Consider the following 20971-nt stretch of genomic DNA (forward strand, 5'->3'; position numbering starts at 1 on the left):
AGAAAAACTAATCAATGTGCCAAAACCCCAAGTAGCAGCACTGAAAACTGGTGAAATGCTGAAGTCTGAAACAACCACATACCAGCATGTTTTGAAAGAGACCCAGCCTGATCCCTTCCACTTTTTCTAGGGTATGAACTCAACCAACAAACTTGCTCCTTGGTTCACCCATTTCTCAAAATTTGGATATACTGACCACACACACACACACACACACACAAGGAAGTTCCATCAGCAGTTTGCAAAGGAACAATCTGGAAGAGAAATGTATTAAATCCCTGGGGAAATTAAACCCAAATAATCCAATAACAGTGTTACAAAATTAACACTGGACTATGAGTTGAATTAATTGCCTCCCACTGTGGGGACTCTTGGCTACCACAGTCCAAAACAAATGAGACCAATAATGTCAACTGTCTTAAGAGAGGCCACAGGCAAGCGTGATCTTGGAATACCTAAATGCTTACCCACAATTGCTTTTCAACTTTCTGATTTTGATATCTTTAGTACAGAGAAAGGCCTTCACCTCTGCCCATCTCATACCTCATACTATGGTAAGTTGGTGAGAGAAGCTACAAGTGGTACAATTCTTGATACAAAAGGTGCAATTTTATGACTTGCTCTTTTGTAAATCCACCACTAAGTGCCTATATCTAGAAGTAGCTGGGTTGTTAGAAATTGATCAACAGAGGCTGAACAAGGGTTGAAAGGACAGGTGGGAACAAGGAATGAATTCTCTAGAAACTAGGCAGGCAGTCCAGTGATAAGGCAGGTCTTTAAGAATACCAGTCAGCTGCTCTGAGGGACTTGCTTTGGCATTTCAATAAATAAACATTTATTTCTGTAAATCCTTTTCTTATGCCACAATGTCAGTATGCCTGTGGCAATTCGAGATTACCTAAATAATGTGGGCCAAGGGAGCAACAAAATTAGCATGTGTGTGATTTACCAATCCTCTGCTGGGGTTCTTAAGGGGCTTGGGGTGTAAGGAAGGATGCAGCATTGTCGTAGAAATAAAATTCTGGTGATTTATATCGTTTTGCCAAATAAGGCCCACAGGGCAAATACAAAAGGCCTTGAACTGCCTCAGGTTCTCCTGAGACACTCAGTTTGTCAAAATGCCCATCACAAGGTCTTACGCACGCCCTTCATGTTTCAGCTGACATTTACTCCTGAAGCTTTTTAATAACCAAACAGCATTTTACAAAAAGTTAATTAATGGCATTTTATTTGGGTCTTATGTGATTTGGAATTCTTTTCACATTCTTAATTTTGTTTGACATTTTGAAAATACTATGCCTAACTCTTTTGTGTGGATAAAAGAAATTGTTTTAACATAGCTAGCATGTATTGATTATTTTTTTTTCCTTCTCCCAAGAATTGACACAAACACCAAAAAAAAATACTTTTTGTTTGGGCTCAGAGAAATGAAGCATTCTGTTTGTTTGGAATCTTAATTACAATGGCCTCAGACTTACCTAATTAAATGCTCCTCCGTAATGAAGAAAATTATTTTCAAGGTTAATGAATTTGCAAGCAGAAACATTGCTGTCTTCCTAGAATGAATTATCCACATTCCTTACATACACATTTGAGATAAACACTAATCAATGTTAGTACTTAAAACACGTGGCATTGATTTCACTGTGAAAGCAAACTTTCTTTTGTTTTTAGACAGTATAAAAAGACCACAACTTCCCTTCTTGTAGACATCAGGCTGCACATATAAACTTAATTCTACATTTTGGACAAAATGGAAATTATTTCATCAAAACTATTCATTTTATTGACTTTAGCCACTTCAAGCTTGTTAACATCAAGTATCTTTTGTACAGATGAATTAATGAGGTCCAATCTTCACAGCAAAAAAAACTATGGCAAGGATTCTGAGGTAAGTTTTTTAACTGTAACATGAGTAGCATTAGCTATTTAATGTTTGTCCTGAGTCTAATGCTTTTGTAAAGAGTAAGGAATAAGTTTGTGTTTTATTTTTTGTCAGACTTCAGCATTCCCACGACAGTGTACTGATATAACTTCTATTTTGTAGCACAACAACAAACAGCCCACCCTCAAATGACAATTTTAGTACAGATACTTAGCAAGTGTAAGGGGCATTAATAATTTTCAATTGACTCAGAAGTACGCAGTTGTAATAAACAGTTGCAGAAATAAGTACTGGACACATTTCAGCTGGATATTTGAATTGTCTTTCTATATCTAAGTAAAATGTTTATCCCTAGATGTTGGAATTCCACGTTATTTTTATTTTCTTCTTTACGCCTTTATATACTTTGCAAATTTGCTGAAAAGAGCTGGTATTACTTTTTACAATCAGAAAACAATTGTTTTAAAAATCTTCATATGGACAAACTTTCACAGTAAAACTAAATCTGAGTATTTGCTGTATTTTAAATGGATCCTTTAAAGTTGGTATATTAGTGGTGCAGTAATCTGCAAACCAATTGGTGTTTTACTAATTTACATACTAACAAAAATACAATCAGTTTCTTGAGAAATGTTTTTAGAGTGGAACTCTGAAGCCTCCTCCAATTGTACCCCAAAACCTGGCTAGCAGCTCTGCTTTTATGTGACCACGACTTTGGCTTCTGAAGAGAGGGAAAACAAGAGACATGGAGAGGAAGTGGAAGATGTCTCTAAAAGCAAAATATAAAAATATATGAAATATTTTATAAACAACATGAATCAAAAACTAAAAAATAACTGCAGTAAAATAAACTTTTGCTCATTTCAATACTTCATTATGTTCCTGCTATTCGAACACATTGTTGCATTCACTATATATATTTTATTAATAGTTTATGTTGCATTCACTATATATATTTTATTAATAGTTTATAGTTGTCTCACAACAGTCTAGGGATGGAGAAGCTAGATTGCTTTAAGATGCTTAATACAAATTATTTTTAAAATTCTGCACATGAAAACACAAACTTTTTTTATAGCTTTAACAATTCTACAAAGTCTGGATTTAACTTACATTGGGGCTTAAATCTATTGCTTATAACAATAATAAATTATGTTAATGATCATTTCTAACTATAGCCTAGAGGAGATACTAAGTGGGAAAAAGAAAGAAGTCTCAATTTTGAAGAATTAAAAGATTGGGGTCCAAAAAACGTCATTAAGATGAGTACACCTGCAGTCAACAAAATGCCACCCTCGACAGCCAACTTGCCATTGAGGTTTGGAAGGACCCTGGAAGAAGAAAGAAGCACCGGGGCCATGGCCAATCTGCCTCTGAGATTTGGAAGAAATATAGAGGACAGCATCTCGGGACGTGTTCCTAATCTGCCCCAAAGGTTTGGGAGAACAATAGGACCCAAAAGTGTCACCAAGACACTGAGTGAGTTGCTCCAACAATCCACGCATTCGTCATCTGCCAGTAGGTTACTTTACTCCATGACATGTCGGCCCCAAGAAATCCAGAATCCTGATCAAAAACACCCAAGGTAAAATACTTGAAAACCAGTTAAAATGCATGGGCAGTTATGCAGCACTAATCCAGAAACTTCCAAAAGGTTTACACTTTTCCTAGGAAAGTTAAGTTTCTTACAAGGAAAAGACACAGGGAAATAAATACTTGTAAACTAAAAACAATAGAAGGCCAGGTATAAACATGACTATAGGTATTAAGTAACACGATAGCTTCCCCCATGCCACATAAGGGCATCCAACCCATTGCTCTACAGCCACACACTAAGTAGTAACAGGTGATGACAGAATTGGGAATTCGTGCCCATGACGTACTGTCCAACATTTGACCTCTCTAACATAAAAGGTCCCACGTGAGTTGTCTGCAAGTACAAAGGATGTCATTTCAATAACCCAGATCTCAAATTCAGATTTTCTCCCTCAATTTTCAATCAAAATTTTTTTCTGGATCTCATTTTATAAATAATTCCTGTTATTATAATCATTCTTTGTAGTGATAAGTATTAAGTATCTACTATATACATGTCAGAACGCAAGGTACTACAAGAGGTTCAAAAAAAATTAATAAGCTACCTAACCTACCTATTATTTTCTAGTAGAGAGACTATGTTAAAAAAAAATTTTTTTTTATACAAAGTAGAACATGACACTTCAGTTAAGATCTACAGGAAGTAAGGTGGCAGGCTGTGACATCTTATCAGTGAGACTTTCTTAGAACACTCCTAGTTTATTTTGTTACCATGGTACTTATCCTCATCTGACATATTATACGCTTAGGCTCCGTCCCCTTTTACTAGAATTGCAGTTCTTTAAATCCCATAATTTTTGTCCATTGCCATATTCCTAATGCCTAGAACTGTGTCTGGCATGTAGTTAAGCCCTCAATATTCGATAAGATAAATGAAATGATATGAGAGGCACTAACAAGGTCCTATAGAAGTTCAAAAAAAGAATGTTTCTTCATGTGGGAATGTAAGGATGTTTCTTGAGTTGGACTTTGAGACTTTGAGAGGTGGCTCTATTTTGACCATTCAGACTAGTGGGAGGAAAGAGGATATATTCAGGCAGAAAAAGGAGTATAAGCAAAGGTCCTGAAGCAAAGTGAGCCAAGAACAGCTAGGGCTTAGTTTGGTGAGAGCAAAGGATAAGTGAAGAGGAGAGGAAAGAAGGCAAGAAGGATGGATAAGAGCAGAGAGTGCCGATACCCAGAGCCACATAAAAGATTCCGAATGTTACTCATCAGGAAAAGGAGAACCACTGATGTTTCTGCTGAGGTCCTGAGATATTACACAGGTAGAATTTGCAACTAATCAGATGTTGGGAGTGGGGCGGTGATGAAGGAGAGAGATGAGACAATGGTAGGTCTGTCATTCTAAGCACCCATTACAAGTTCAGGATCCCATTAATATCTCACTCATTTCAAGTGCCATGCAATTCAGCTCAGGTATAATTAGGCAATTAGAATCATGGCCTGCATTTTTATATGCTTTCACATGCTATTGCTATTGTTGTGATGGATGAGAACATTCTGTACGCTTACATTTTAGGAGACTTGGATTCAAGAACGTAGATGATGCAGAATTGAAACAAGAAAAGTAAGAAATCCGAAGCCTGTCCCTAAAGACAAGATAAAGCCTGTATAGTCTGCAAACAACTACGGTGAAGACAACAATGAATGAAGTCATGCACTCTCTTAATAGGCTATCATTCACAGCAATTTTTCCTTCTCAGTACAGCTAATATCTTGAAAGTGTGAAAAAAATTTAAAGAATATCGTAATATAAAGATGAAATGATTTTGTCTAAATAAAAAGAGCATGGCATATACTTAAGAAGCCTCTGATAATAGGGTGAAGGGGAGGGAGAAATAAAGAGACTGATTTAAGCCACATCACTATCCTATAAACACAATTACACTTAGGTAAAAAATTAAAAAGAGGAGGGGAGTGTGGGAATAGCTCAGTGGTAGAGTGCATGCTTAGCATGCATAAGGTCCTGGGTTCAATCCCCAGTACCTCCATTACTAAAAAATAAATGTGTTTTAAGAAATCAGAGTAGCCTGACAAATTTTATGATGAATATTAAATAATTTAACATAATAGCATGTTTGACAAATAAATGAACATGAATAACAAACCACTTACAAACATGTTTTTATACACCCATTTTTCCATTACATCAACAGTTAGTGAATCTATGATAGATTGATACATTTTTTAAAAAAGAGATAAAAGAAAAAGGCAATTAGACACCTCTTTAAGTATCTCTTCTATCTGTATCTGGAACTTTGCCTTCTGGTGTATCTCTTTTCTCCTCATTTAAATGTCAACGTTTTGATTTGCAGAGAAAATCTAGTCACTCTTAAAACTAACAATTTATAAACAGAGTACACTACAACATGAATGCACAGTGATACCACTTTAGTCATAGAATAAGAAGTCCTTAATCAGATATTAATCAGTTTATTGAGCAGTCTCAACTCCTTAGGGTGCAAACCAGAAATGGTGTTAATTCTCTCCCATCCTGCCCCAAGCTGGGCCGTGTTGAATCTCCTTTCCCTGCCGGGTAGAGATCCCTTAATAATACCTTGGACAGGCTCTAAAGCTTCCTCAGTCGCTTTCTAATATTAAAAAACTCAGTGAAGTCCAGCTGAAGATGGCAGCCTCGTATCCCTAGCGAAGTTTTCCTTCCCTTATTGTGCAGGGCTAGAGGCTGGAAGGACTCGAAGGGGGAAAGGGGCGAGGCTGTTCTTTCTTCCTCCCCTCCTCGCCTCCAAGGTAGGGTGGTGGGAGGGAAACCGGTAGGCCTCTGGAAAACAGTTCTCTCTCCTATTTTCTCCAGGGTGTTGGAGTGAGCAAGGGAGGGGGGTGGGCGGGGGCAGGGTGGGGCTCAAGAGTGCCTACCTTGTCCTCTGTATGTAATGTTGCTACTTCTACGAGTTCTTTGGGCAGCAGTACAGGGAACTTCACACCGCCCAGGTCACGGACCTAAGAGACCTGGATGCTCCCCGATGTCTTCCTCAGCTCATCTGCACTCCCCACGGCCTCTCACTGCCAGAAAGAAAGGCTGAAGACAGCTACCTTCTCAGCGTCTGCTTGATCCATAGAAAAGGCCGATGTCCTTGTCACACCGAGGTAGGGCTGCAAGCTGCTGCTGGGCTGCCCCACCACTGCCCCTCCTTGTCTCAACCCTCTTTGCCCTGCTTAGATGGGTAAGCCTACTGCCTACACAAACTACCCATCACAAATGAACTGCCAGTACCCGCTTCATGATCCTACTCTGTGTGAGTGACTTTCTAGGAACCTCTCACTCTTGGTTTCAGGGTGAGGAGCAGCTACAGCTGCCCCCTCCCAGTTAACCTCTCGTACACCGCTGGGAAGGGCACGGGCCAAGGCAGGGGCTCATGTGGCTCTGCCTCTTTATAAACCGTGAAGGGGTATCTGGCCCCTGCCATCCATGGTTTCCATTATAATGTCAAGTATTTAGCACTTCTGTACTTTCAGATTTGGTCCCCAGGTGCCCATTCTGAACAAAGTGGAAGTATGAAACGTCCTGCTGCACTAATAAACAAAAGACCGCTTGCTCCCTTGATACTACATGACACAAGGAAATTTCTTGCTGTAGAAAATGGGTTCTCCTTGAAATTTATAGAAAATGTTAGGTGAATAACCAGATGTCAGCTGTCTCCTCACCCACTGGGCTTACTCTTAGCCCATCACTAGCCCCTTCACCAGTTTCCACAAGAAATCCATTCACAGAAGGAAGTTTGAAATTTCTCTGATCTCAAGATCACATTGCACATCATTTCACTGAAACAATCTTGATTAAACAAGCCTCTTCTCCCAAATCTCTCTTTAACTGGACCCCTAGCAGGGTTCCCTCTTCTTCTGACCTCTGATGCTCACCAAGATGGCTTTATGGGCATGGGTTGCACAGGACCCCATATTTGGTGAAAAGCTTCCTTTTTGCTGTCCTGAAATGCTTTAATCAAAATATAGTTGATTTTCAATGATGTGTTAGTTTCTGGTATACAGTAAAGTGATTCAATTATACATATATTTTTTCATATTCTTTTTTATTATAGGTTATTAAAAGATATTGAATATAGTTCCTTGTGCTATACAGTAGGACCTTCTTGTTTATTTTATATATAGTAGTTTGTATCTGCCAATCTCAAACTCTAATTTATCCCTCCCCCTCTTTCTCCTTTGGTGATCATAAATTTTTTTTTTCATAAGTTTGTTTTCTATGTCTGTGAGTCTATTTTGTAAATAAGTTCATTTGTGTCATTTTTTAAGATTCCACATATAATTGGTATATGATATTTGTCTTTCTCTGTCTGACTTACTTCACTTAGTATGATAATCTCTAGGTCCATCCATGTTGCTGCAAATGGCATAATTTTTATGGCTGAGTAGTACTCCATTGTGTGTGTGTGTGTGTGTGTGTGTGTGTGTGTGTGTGTGTATCACAATTTCTGTATCCAGTCATCTGTAGGTGGGCATTTAGGTTGATTCCATATCTTGGCTATTGTAAATAATGCTATGAACGTTAGGGTGCAGGTATCTTTTCAAATTAGAGTTTTCTCCAGATATATGCCCAGGAGTGGGATTGCTGGATTATATGGTAAGTCTATTTTTAGTTTTTTAATAAATCTCCATACTGTTTTACATAATGGCTGCACCAATTTACATTCCCAACAGTGTAGGAGGGTCTTCTTTTCTCCATGCCCTTTCCAGCATTTGTTTTTTGGCCTATCCTGAAATTCTTAATAATTTTGAACAAGGAGTCTTGCATTTTTAATTTTGTAGTGGGCCCCACAAATTATGTAGTCTGTCCTGCTCCAGCCATCTCAACCCTGCTGGCTCTTCTGCTCACTCTCCCAACATCCAATGCCTCCCCTTGTTTATTAATTAGAGCAGCTTCCATTTTCAACATGAAACCCAAGGGACAGCCTGTCACATGCACCTGGGAGGTCTGCTTACACCTCACAGTGGGTGTAAAATGTAACTGCATGGCTCATGAAACTTAGTCAAAATGCAGGTGTAAGGATGGAGAAGCGGGTATGCAAAAATCTTCCCCTGGCCCTGGGTGGAAACTTAGCCAGATGTCATGAACTTCACTGCTGCTCTTAAGTGGCTCTTTGGTCTCCTGAAGTCAAAAACTCAGAGTCTCAATTCCATTGTAATCAACATTTCTATCTGTATTTAGCCACTCATTCATTCATTCACTCCCCACTGTTCCCATGTGAGGCCTAAGTTGGGGCACAAAAGTGTGGTTGACTTCTGCTCTTTTCCAGCTTCCTCACTCTCTGGCTGCTTGATTGGACTCTACTGGGATGGAAGAGAATTTGAGATGAGAGGCAAGGGGGTAGGACAGTTCTTGCCAAGGCAGATGGATTCACTCAGGACCCAGAGGTTGGCGCTGCCCACCATGGCTGGGCCTTCTCTCTGCAATACTTGTGTCTCCCTTGTTACCTTTCAGTTCCCAGGCTGGCCTCAGGCCTCACCCTAGGACACAGGCACCCACTCCATACATGCCCATTTCTCTTCCAGGGGTCTTCTTGCTAGGACTCAAAACAACTTCTGCGAATCTCTCTTTCCCACAGCTTACACCTGGTTACCCACAACTCACCCTCATATCATGAGATCCCAACACACCTCCTCTATCTTGCTGCCCCCAGACTCTTCAACTTTTTTAAAGGCCTGAAGTTGAGCACTAGTTTTTTATTTCCCTCAACCACATGGAACACATTCCCTCATCATATGGAAGCTCCTACCTGGTGAGGAGTAATGCACTCAGTAATCCCCAGCATGTGGACATGGGTAGGGACATTCAAAGAAGGGTAACAACACCCCCCAAATGAATCTCTTCATAAACTCAAATCTTATCTTTTTATGGTCTCCAAGTGGTGAGAAAATTGAGGACTAGTGGAACTGAGACAGAAGGGAAGGGGGTAGGGTACAACCATTAAAAACATGACATAGCAATTGAGGATAGGACATAAACTGGTTAGAACCAACTTCACCCAAGATGGCAGGAGACTTGACTTCCAGTAGACCTTGAGCTTTATTATATGCTCATTATAATGTATTAGCATGCTAAATGACACACCCACAGGCTCCATAACAGTTCCAAGGCTGACCATAAAAGGCCAAAAAGTGGGCAATGGCCCAATTCCAGGAAATCCCTGCCCCTTCCCCAGAATAGTTGGAATAATCCTCCCACTTGTTAGCATATGAAATTACCCAGCCCATAAAAACTAACCACCCCCACACCACAAGGCCACTCTAATTTTCCTAGACAACCCTGGGGCCACTCCCCCTTCTGAGCCAGACTGCATGCTGCCTATGGAATGTCTATGTCCTAGGACCGCCTCTCTTGCCTCTGAGAGAGCCTGCACTCTGTCTATGGAGTGTGTATGTCCCTGAATAAATCCACTTTCACTTTACTATGGCTCGCTCTTGAATTCTTTCCTGTACGAAGCTAAGGACCCTCACTTGGCGGGGCATGTCCCATGGACTTGCCCAAGACCTGGGACATGCCCATCTTCATGTGCCATTTTCCTGCAACAGAAACAACTTTCCAACCACCTCCTTCAAACAGTTTGCTAATGGTGATCTGGCTTTGGAATTTTACATCTGCCAGATTTGGGGGTTTTGATTAAAACTTCACTTTTGACATCCTTTGCTACTTTTAAGGAATGCTTACAAGTTGCTAAAAATGACATTTCTCTACATCATTACATATATATGTGCATTTTTCTGGGGAAAGAGTTCAGAGTTCTTCAGTAAATTCTCAATAGAGTTTGCGATACCATAAAGTTTAAGAATTACTGCAATAGAGAAATTTTTATTTCTAGAATTATTTTAAATTAACATCTAATTCGATTTATAAATGAGTATTGTTATCTGATTGGCCATTTAAGTGCTGAGAACACAATGCTAAAACAATCAGAATCACTCATGTGGTTTAGCCTGACCTTCCTCCAAATACTGGCTTTTTACAGTAGCAGAAATAGAGGTGGTAAGTGTGCTCTTCTCCTCAGTGTGCTTTCCCAGGCACATCGCCCCAAATATCCCATTCTCCACCCTTCCTCCTCTCTTCTAGCACTTTACTTCCTCAGGTAAATTCCACTTGGACTGGCCCTAACCTAAACCTCAGCCAGCCTATAAAGGTGAGGGGAGTGTGGGCCTTCAGGAGAATGTTGGGGATAACACACGACATACATTCAATGATTTTCAGGGAAGGCAACTTCTACATGATCTCAAGTCCACATTTCATACATCATACTATGACAATGACCTTGAAAAACACAAAAAGGAAAAAAAAATTTACTGGCTCTGGGACCAATTTCTCAGTGAGAAAATGAAAGGCAGTGTTCACTTAGCTGTGACCAACAAAATGAAATAGTCAAGAAAGGGGAGAGCACTGACCTTCACTTACTTCAGGTGTGTTTTTTTCTTTTTCTTAAAGATCTTCCTGTAGACATTACATGACACTCTCCCTAAGAAATTTATATTATTTAATGAAATACCAAACTACATGCTATTCCTAGAGACACGCACTTTCACATTTGGGTACCTTTGTTCATGTTGATTTCTTTGGCGCAAAGGCCCCTTTTATACCTATCAAAATCCTTCAAGACCCAGGTCAAATCTGAATGCAGCTGCATATAACAGAAAACCTAAATAACACTGTTTTTAACCAAGAGTGACTCTTTTTTCCCTCACATAATAATGTCTGGAAGGAAGCAGTTCTGAGCTAGTGTGGGAATTTCAGTCATCAAGGATCCAGACTCCTGCCATCTTTCTGCTCCACTGTCCTGAGCACATGGCTCCCACTAGGCCATCACCTCCCTTTGCAGGCAGCAAAAACAAAGGGGCAAAGCACAGGGGTGCTTTTTTCCCAAAGGGCCCCATCCAACAACTTCTTCTTTCATGTCATTGGATGCCCCAATCGGCAAGTTGCTCCAACCACTATTATGATAGGGAAAAAAAAAAACAGCATGGATATTGGATAGGCAATCAGACGGGTCTGCCCAGCCTCTGTTCAAGCTCACTTCCCTGTTACATAAAATATTTAAAAATTTTTCCTTCACCAGACCAAGGTCAACATTATGGACATTTTGGGCTGGATAATTCTTTGTTGCGGGTGGCTACCCTGTGCATCCCAGGATGTTTATCAGCACTCATAGCCTCTACCCACTAGATGCCAGTAGCAACACCCTGCAAATGTGACAATTTAAAAACATCTCCAGACATTGCCAAATGTTCCCTGGGGGGCAAAATCATCTCTAATAAGGAACTGCTGCACTAGATTGTTCTAATCTTTGTATCCCATCCCCAGTTTAATAATAATAGTGACTATTTATTGTTATGATAACTGTTTTAACATTGAATGCTATTTTAACTACTCCTGTTATGTTCATTTTTATACATGAGAACTGAGTTCACGAAGAACATTCTGAAGAAATGGGAGCTAACAAATAGGCTCAAATGAGGTCTGTTTCATTTCAAAGTTTGTGCTCTTCTTCCTCCATCCACTATCCTGTCCACCACCCTGTCAACCACCTCCCATCCAGACCTCAAATATATTAAGCATTCAGGAAACATTTGTTGAATAAAGCTTTAAAAGAAAACGAGTGCACTGGAGCCCAGGAAGAAACCTTCAATGTTTTAAACTTTATATACAGATTTTAAAAAGAAGGAAGGAAGGAAGGAAACATCCAAGGAGGGAGGGAAGAAGAAAGGAAGAGAGAAAAAAAAGACCATAGATTCCTGGACAGCTTTAACCTAGCTGTTCCTTAAGGTATCTACTTTAAGAGCAGGTAAGGAGGTGCTACCTCACCACTAATGAACAACCATAAAGGGTAAAAAACATCACAGAATAAATGCTGGACCAACTTAGACTCTAATGAAGCAACTAACAATTTTTTTTCTCTTATAGCAAACAAAGCACAATTGTTAACGATGAAACTTAGAATTATCAGTTTCTGCTTCAGTGGGAGAACCGAACCGGTCAAGAAAGCCACTGAAATACGCAGTCACTGACAAGCGGAATGGGAAAAAGGCATCAGTAAGTACACTTCTGTCTGGATAGGTCTCACTCCCTGGGTTATTGCAGTCTCTTACTGATCCCATTAATGAAGTGGGACAAAGCAATAAAGGAATTAAAATAAATCCTAAGTAAGCCTATCGCAGCCCGCCAACATGAATTGTGGGAGTACTCCAGTACTGCAGCCTTTCCCTGCCTCTCACAGATTGATGTTTGTTACTAAATGCTCTGGGGAAAATATAATCACTTTGCTTCTTGGAGTCAGATTGAATTAGGAAAATATTATCTGGTGAACATTTGTCCCTCTTTATTATACCCAACGTTTACTTTAACTTACTATTTATTAAGTGGCCTTGAGTGTCTAAAATGTTTATTAGATGTTGCACATGTTATTCACCATTGTTAGAAGTATTAAAAAATCAGGGAGATTTCATTTGCCTTTTTTATGTATTCTTTTTTGTGGTAAAATATATATAACATAAAATTTACCATTTTAACGATCTTTAACTGTACAATTCAGTGGCATAAAGTATATTTCACTTGCCTTTTTATATAGGCTGGCACTATTCTCTAATTATACTCACACTATTAATATTTAAATAACCATAACCAAAACTTTATTATTTTGCCTACCAGAAAAATGCCTATGACAATAAGGTTGATGCTTTTTAGAGATGCCCTGATTCTGACAGACTTATTTAGAAATATCAGATTTTTCACAGGAACATTAAATTTTTCCTATAATCCCTTTAAGCTTGATTTGAAAGGAAGTAATTTTTGCTAATCTTTTTTCTCTCTTGAACTATTTTATCATCTCACTAGTTCATTACAGTTTGGATTCACCTAGGACAGGAGTTAGTGCTTCTTTAGAAATACCTGGGACAGCAAAGGCTTCTGTTAGCAGTCAGATATGAGGACATATTTATTTCAGAATAGTAGTGAAAATGAAAAGTTTGGTCAGTTTAATTTCCCTGAGAAATGGAGAATGGTCAACAGCCATTCATGTACTACGTCAGAGTACTTCTCTTTGAACTTTGAGGCTCTATCACAATCTTCCTAGTAGCCTATTTTTGTTTTTCATATATCTTGACGTTTTCCTCTCACGATATAACACAAAGGAAGTGCATATTATCTATGAGTAGCTTAGGAAATAGTAAGTATTATCACCCATTATTCTCTTCTTAAATACAGGAAATAAAATATGAAATAAGTAAAACAAGAAAATCACTATTAGACTTGTGGTAGCTCACAGTGAAAAAGAATGTGAAAATGAATATATGTATATTCATGTATGACTGAAAAATTGTGCTCTACATGGGAAATTGACACAACATTGTACTGACTTAACTCAATAAAATAATAATTTAAAAAATCACTATTAGAATAAGGAGTGGACTAATATTATAATGAGATTAATATGGAATTAATACGTTTTCTGTAAAGAGAGAGAAATAGTATTTTAATCCTGAAGAAAAATTATCTTAAAATTTATTTTACTTCTTGCTGTATTTCCAGGCATTGATATATTGTGGTTAATAAAACACAAAACTATTGTTTCTCTTTCTTAAAATATGCAGCAATACTAATTAGCTACAGCGATGCACCTACATAATTTTCAAACTGCTTTAAAAATATCATGTAGTTTTTCCCTTGTAGTTTAAAGCACAGAAATGTAACCGATATCGCAAAATTATTTTTAACCACTAGAGGGCAGAAAATGCTCCACATTTCTACATAACTAATTTTAAATTCTTAGACCAAAACAATAACCACCACCAAAACAACAAAAAATCCTTAAGATCCTCTTGTTTTATATTGTACAATATACTGCACACTTATGGCTCAGTTAACAACTTTGAAAGTTTTAACTAATGTACAATCATCTCAATCCAACAGTTTATAACAGGCGAAAGTAAACATCATTTTTGCAACCTGAGTCTAGCTATGAGTTTAGAATTATTAGGATAAGGGAATCAGCACATCCTTAAGGAAAGGAGGAAGACTCACACAGAACAGATGGTACCCATTAAGAATCTGCAAGATTCATTCTACATTAAAATATCTACAATGGAATGCAAAGGTTGTATTTATTGTAAAACTGAAATTTTCACTGATATCATAGATCAATCAAATGCTAACATATTTATATTTGACTCTATAATTTCTATATGTATTTTCTTTTACCACAAACCAACTGGAGATCTAATTGTGGCAAATATGTTTTAAGTTTCCTCTTAATACATCTTTTTGACCTCATTAATTTTTGTTAATTATTTTTATTAACTTTTGTCCCTCCCAGTTAAGTCATTTGCATTTTAGAAACTAAAGTGCTACTTTCTTTGATTAGAGACCACAACCTCTTCACTTTTTAACTCTCATTAATTAAAACACATCATGGTAAATTAAGCCATTTGGATTTCAGTCTGTGTGGGTGACATTTTAACAACTGCCCCTTCAGCCAACTCTCTCTGTCAATCTTAGCCATGTCCTACATCATAGGACAGCAGGAGGGCAATAGTGGCAGCCTGACAGAAAAATGGAGCAGGCAGGGAGCCAGCAGTTATACATCACAGAAGTCAGCGATTCTTCTGATGCATGAGCCTTTCACTTGCCAATCAAACCTGATAAGGCTTTTACCTTGCAGGGTTATGCACTAAATCATTCTCCAGTCTTGTTTCTTAGCCTAAGCAAACCTGCATTCCCCATTTTTCAGGTCTGTGGGTACTGCTCACTCTAATACTAATAAACACACTACAGTAGTACAGAAAAGTTGAGGAGGAACAAGGTAGAGGTATCACTTCTTTTGGACTAATGAAAGTGATGTACATTTAAAATCAAGGCTAGTCACAGACAGAAAGGCTTCTGTATTATCACCTATTGGTGAAAGTTACAAACTAGCAGTTTTGAAAAAAGCTTCCAACAATTATAGCTGCCTAATAAAAGATCTGACTCACATGAGCCTTGGAAAGGTGTTTGAGCAGGGACTGGGTCAAAAATGAGTATCTCAGATGTCATTTCTGCATGTGTGAAATTGTACTAATTGACTTCTAAAATCTTACCAATCTTCTTTTAACATTAATTTTATGTTTAGCAAAGAAATACATGCACAAGTTTCAAAAGTCAAAAGAATTCTGCAAGACTTATAATTAGGGCAACTGCATCCCAGCTTTCCAGGGCCAATTGTGATTTATGCCTTTTATCCCACTGTAATTATTAACAGTGCCTCCTTTTACTCTCAAGTGTTCCAGTTGGACGAAAACCTACTATCCCAAGCCCCAACCATACCCGCCTCCAATTTCTATTCCCCAGAAGCAACTACTTTCAATATGTTTAGGATTTTTTCTATATGGGCTCAAATTTCTTTAAAAAACAAAAAAAGCATGATTATACTACTTGCATCAGTTATAACTGCCTTATTATTCAAAGACCAGGAAGGGGGAAACCACTGACTTAAATAGAAAGAGGTGCCTGGAAGGTACACTGTTTGAAGACTTAATCTGAAAGTGACTTTTCCGCCTTCATACTTTTTGGAATTTTATATCCATCCAAATTCTCAACAAAGTGTAGGGGTAGGAAAAGTAATGCCCTTGCTGAGACATGCTACCTAGATCTCCCTTCAAAATAAGATTTGCTACCCAAGCTGTCAGCTCTGTCAGGGACTGCCTCAGCTGCAGAGAGCTACCTGGCCCACCAAAATACCCTTTCCAGATCAGAGGCATCCAACACCTGACTGAGGCAGGAGTAAAAAGACCTTTTCCACCCAACCTAAGACTGCTCTGAGAGGCCATCAGTGCCCCAGAGCACCCACAAGGTTAGCCAAGTTTTTGTCAGGCTCATATCACAGATGGACTCTGCCCAATCCTACTTCTTTTTCTTCCTTCCACAGGTGGCAATCCTTAAGAAACATCTTGTAACCCAAACTTCATCTCAGCATCTGCCTCTAGAAAACCCAATCTGCAACAAATAGGTCCTATGCTTCAAAATTCAAAAAGTGCAAAAAAAGGAATATGGTGCAATACCTCCCTGTCTCCACGTAGGTCCAGTTACCAGTTCCCCTTCTCAAAGTCAACCAATGTGGCCAAGGTATTGTGCTTATTTCTAGAAATAGTCTATGCATATATAAGAAATGTTTTAGATATGTACATATAAACATGAGATTTATACGAAAATGTAGTATTTTTCATTTGCCACACAAATGGTAGCATACCTCACAACTATTCAGTACTTTGACTTTTTTCTCTTAAAATATATTGCAGAAGTTGTTACAAGACAATATATTATAAGTATCATTATTTTTTAATGGCTGCCTGGTATCTGACTGTGTGGAAATAACAATTTGGTGGACATTTAAGTTACATCAAATCTTTTCCTATCACATACAGTGTTACACTGAATAATCTCTGTGTGCATTAGAGCCCCATCGTGCATATCTTCAAGCCCTATGTGTGTGTATGTGTAGGAATTCAAAGAAGTAGAATTCCTAGGCCAAAATGCTATAGTCACAATTTTGATAGATGTTGGCAAATTGCCTTCCATTTATATTGTACCAATTTGTACTCCTTTGAAAAATATATGAGAGCCTACTTTCTCATACCCTTTCTTTAGTGTATCACCAAATTAATAGACTTAAGTATAAAATATAACAAAAACAGAAATTTTAAATGTTGGGATAAAAATGTATGTAAGTTCTAATATTTTTCCATGCTTTATTGGATCATCCTGTGCCATCTTGGTGATGCTTCATCCCACTTTGGAAGCCAGTGGTTTACTAAGCTGAAAAGTTCTCTGAAATCAGGGAGCAGACATTTTCAACTTTGCATCCCTTGTGTTGGACACAAAGTAGTCACTTAATTAACATTTATGCAATAAATGAAGTAATGGGAAAAAAGGAAGAAACCCGGTAAGCAATACATATAAACATACAAAATTTCTCATTTTAATGTGCATATTTTACCACCAATAGGTGTAGAATCGTATATTGATAAAATGATATATATGTAACTAAAATACACACCCAAGAGATAATGCTCAAATTATTTTTACCAATTCCATTTTTATATATATGTACACATACACATACATTCCACATTCTCTTTATCCATTCATCAATCAAAGGACATTTAGGTTGTTTCCATCTCTTGGCTATTGTAAATACTGCTCTGATGAACACTGGGTACAGAGATCTCTTCAAGATAGTGATTTCAGTTCTCCTGGATACAAATATACTCAGAAGTGAAAATTCTGTACCATATGGTAGTTCTGCTTTTAATTTTTTAAGGAACCTCCACACTGTTTTTCATAGTTGCTGTGCTAATTTACATTCCCACCAAAGTGTACAAGGGTTCCCTTTTCTCCACATCCATGCCAGTACTTTTATCTCTTGTCTTTTTAATAACAGCCATTCTAACTGGAGTAAGATTATATCTCATTTTGGTTCTAATTTGCATTGCCTTGACAATTAGTGATGTTGAGCACTGTTTCCTGTACCCTGAATATCTTCTTCGGAAAAAATGTCTATTCAGGTGACTTGCCAATTTTTAAATCAGATTTCTTGGGGTTTCCTCACTACTGAGTTGTATGAGTTCTTTATTTACTCTAGAGATTAACCCCTTATCAGATATGTGGCTTGCAAATATTTTCTCCCACTCCAAAGGATGCCTTTTCATTTTGTTGATCATTTCTTCTGCTGTGCAGAAGCTTTTCAGTTTGATGTAGCTCCACTTATTTTTGCTTTTGTTGCTTGTGCTTGTGTCATCCAAGAAACTGTTTCCAAGACCAATGTCAAGGAGCTTTTCCCCTGTGTTTTCTTTTAGGAGTTTTATGGTTTCAGATCTTATGTTTAAGTCTTTATTTCAAGTTAACTTTTGTGAGTGGTGTAAGAGTCCAATTTCATTCTTTCCCTTGTGAATATCCAGTTCTCCCATCACCATGAATTGAAAAGACTATCTTTTCTACATTGAGTATTTTTAGCTCCCTTGTAATATTAGCTGACCATATAAACATGGGTTTATGTCTGGGCTTTCAATTCTGTTCCATTAGACTATGTGGCTATTATTATGCAAATACTATACTGCTTCGATTACTACAGCTTTGTAATACAGTTTGAAGTAAGAAGTGTGATGCCTCTAATTTTCTTTCTCAGGATTGCTGTGGCTATTCAGGGTCTTTTGTGCTTCCATATGAATTTTAGGGGTTTTTTTCCCATTTTTTTGAAGATGCCGTTAGAATTTTGATAAGGATTGCACTGAATCTATAGACATTATGGATATTTTAACAATATTAATTCTTCCAATCCATGAACATAGATTATCTTTCCATTTATTTGCATCTTCCTTAATTTTGTCATAATTGTCCTACAGTTTTCAGTGAACAGATCTTTCACATCCTTTGTTAAATGTATCCCTAAGTATTTTGTGGGTTTTGATGCTGTGGTAAACAGGATTGCTTTATTTTTCAGATAATTTGTTGTTAGTGTATTGAAATGCAAATGATTTTTTTCTAACCTGTAACTTTACTGAAATTGTTTATTAGTTCTAACAGTTTTTTGGTGGAGTCTTTAAATTTTTCTATATAAAGGATCATGTCATCAGCAATCAGAGACAATTTTACTTTTTCCTTTCTAATCTGGATGTCTTGTATTCCTTTTCTTGCCTGAATACTCCGGCTAGGACTTCCAGTGCTATGTTGAGTAGAAGTGTTGAGAGTGGGAAACTCGTCTTGCTCCTAATCTTAGAGGAAAAGCTTTTACCCTTTCATTGTTGAGTATGTTAGCTTTGGGCTAACATATGAATTTTCCAATCTTTCTTCTATTATTGATTTCTAGTTTCATACCACTGCTGTCAGAAAAGATACTTGGTGTGATTTCAATCTTCTTAAATTTGTTTTGTGGCTTAATATATGATCTATCCTAGAAAATGTTCTATGTGCACTTAATGTATATTCTGTTGCTGGGATGGAAGGTTCTGTATGTGTGTGCTAAAACTATTTGGTCTATGGTGTTGTTTAAGTTGCTGTTTTCTTATTGATTCACTGTCTGGTTTATCCTTTGTTGATAATGCGGTACTAAAGTCTCCAACTATTATTATATTGCTATTTATTTTTCTTTTTAGTTCTGTTAGTATTTGCTTTATATATTTAGGGACTTTGTTTTGGGGAATATAAATATTTACAATTGTTTTATCTCCTTGATGGATTGACATCTTTGTCATTATGTAGCAACCTTCTTTGACTCTTTGGACTATTTTTAGCTTAAAGTGTATTTTGTCTAAGTATAGCTATCCCTGCTTTCTATTGGTTATCACTTGCTTGAAATAATTCTTCTGATCCCTTCACTCTCAGTCTATACGTGTCATTAAAGCTAAAGTGAATCTCTTGTGAGTAGCAAATCCCTGAATCTTAGTTATTTTTTATCCACTTATTCTGTCTTTTGATTGGAGAAATTAATCCATTTTTATTTAAAGTAATTATTGATGGGTAAGTAATTATCATCATCCTTTTGCTAATTGTTTTCTGTTTTGCAAATCCTTTGTTCCTTGCTTCCTCTCTTGCTGTCTTTGTTACTTGACGACCTAATGTCCCCCCTGGGGAAAGGCTTTGAGGGATCTATTTGGATCTTAATAGGAGGAGTACTGTGGATTCTGCCAATATCAGCTGAGGATTTTGCCCAGAAGGGTGGTAGCTGATCCATCAGGGGCAAATGATTAGTGTCCTTAGAATTAGCTCCAGTGCTGCCAGAGACAGCAAATAAAAAATGTTGAAGGGTCATTTGATTCATCCAGCTATTTAAGTTGCTGCTATCAAATTCTAGAATTATTTCTTCTTGAGAGGAAGAAATCCAGCATGTTATTTTTCTAAGGAATCTTGGCCCAATAAGTGAATAGGGGCAGAACAACTAAGGAGAAAAGGCTGAGTATCTCTTAGAGAGCCTAAACAAAATGGGATAGTTTTAGAAACATAAACCTGTTGAGATTATTTGATTACCCCCCCCCATTTGAACCATTTTAGTCTCCAAGGCAGGGGCTGTTTAATAACACCGGGTTTGAGCACCAAAAGTAAAGTTCCAGTGTCAATAAGGACAGAGACAGATTAATTCTCAATCTGGAGAGTGGTTTCTCCAAGTTGATTAAGAGGAAGAATTGAGGGTGAAAAAAATAAAAAACCTGTAATTCCTCGGAGTACCATCATTGTGAGTTAGGAGAGCACTAGAAAGGCTGATTAGAGGGTTGAAGGTACCTGGAGTGCTTAAGCTTGTAACCGTCTTTCTTCCAATGTCCTACCCTTTTGCAATAGTGGAAAAGGCTATTTGTGGGATTGAAAATTGAAGATTTTACTGGTCCTCCTTTTAGTTGAATCATCTAGGGTATGGGCAAGCTGGTTCGCTAAGTTAACTAAATCTGGAATGTGTAAGCTTTTTTGTTTGATTTAGGGGGGAGGTAATTAGGTTTATTTATTTATTTACTTAA

General features: G+C 37.7%; 1 protein-coding gene across 1 annotated transcript; it reads left to right on the top strand.

Moving 5' to 3' along the window:
• Positions 1-1753: 1753 nt before the first annotated feature.
• On the top strand, positions 1754-5093 carry NPVF (neuropeptide VF precursor). The gene is made up of 3 exons (XM_010987201.3): positions 1754-1891; positions 3064-3470; positions 5001-5093. Exons 1-3 carry the CDS (start codon positions 1754-1756, stop codon positions 5050-5052), a joined length of 597 nt encoding a protein of 198 aa, XP_010985503.1. The 3' UTR covers positions 5053-5093.
• The last annotated feature ends 15878 nt before the right edge of the window (positions 5094-20971 follow it).

This window comes from Camelus dromedarius, chromosome 7 (genome assembly GCF_036321535.1).
Source record: "Camelus dromedarius isolate mCamDro1 chromosome 7, mCamDro1.pat, whole genome shotgun sequence".
Lineage (NCBI taxonomy): Eukaryota > Metazoa > Chordata > Mammalia > Artiodactyla > Camelidae > Camelus > Camelus dromedarius.

What these genes read in the sequence shown, in the direction of transcription:
- NPVF (XM_010987201.3), top strand. Translation starts at nt 1,754, where the DNA reads ATGGAAATTATTTCATCAAAACTATTCATTTTATTGACTTTAGCCACT. An exon ending in ACTATGGCAAGGATTCTGAG is followed by an intron (nt 1,892 to 3,063) that starts GTAAGTTTTTTA and finishes TTCTAACTATAG; the next exon opens with CCTAGAGGAGATACTAAGTG. An exon ending in CCTGATCAAAAACACCCAAG is followed by an intron (nt 3,471 to 5,000) that starts GTAAAATACTTG and finishes CTTACATTTTAG; the next exon opens with GAGACTTGGATTCAAGAACG.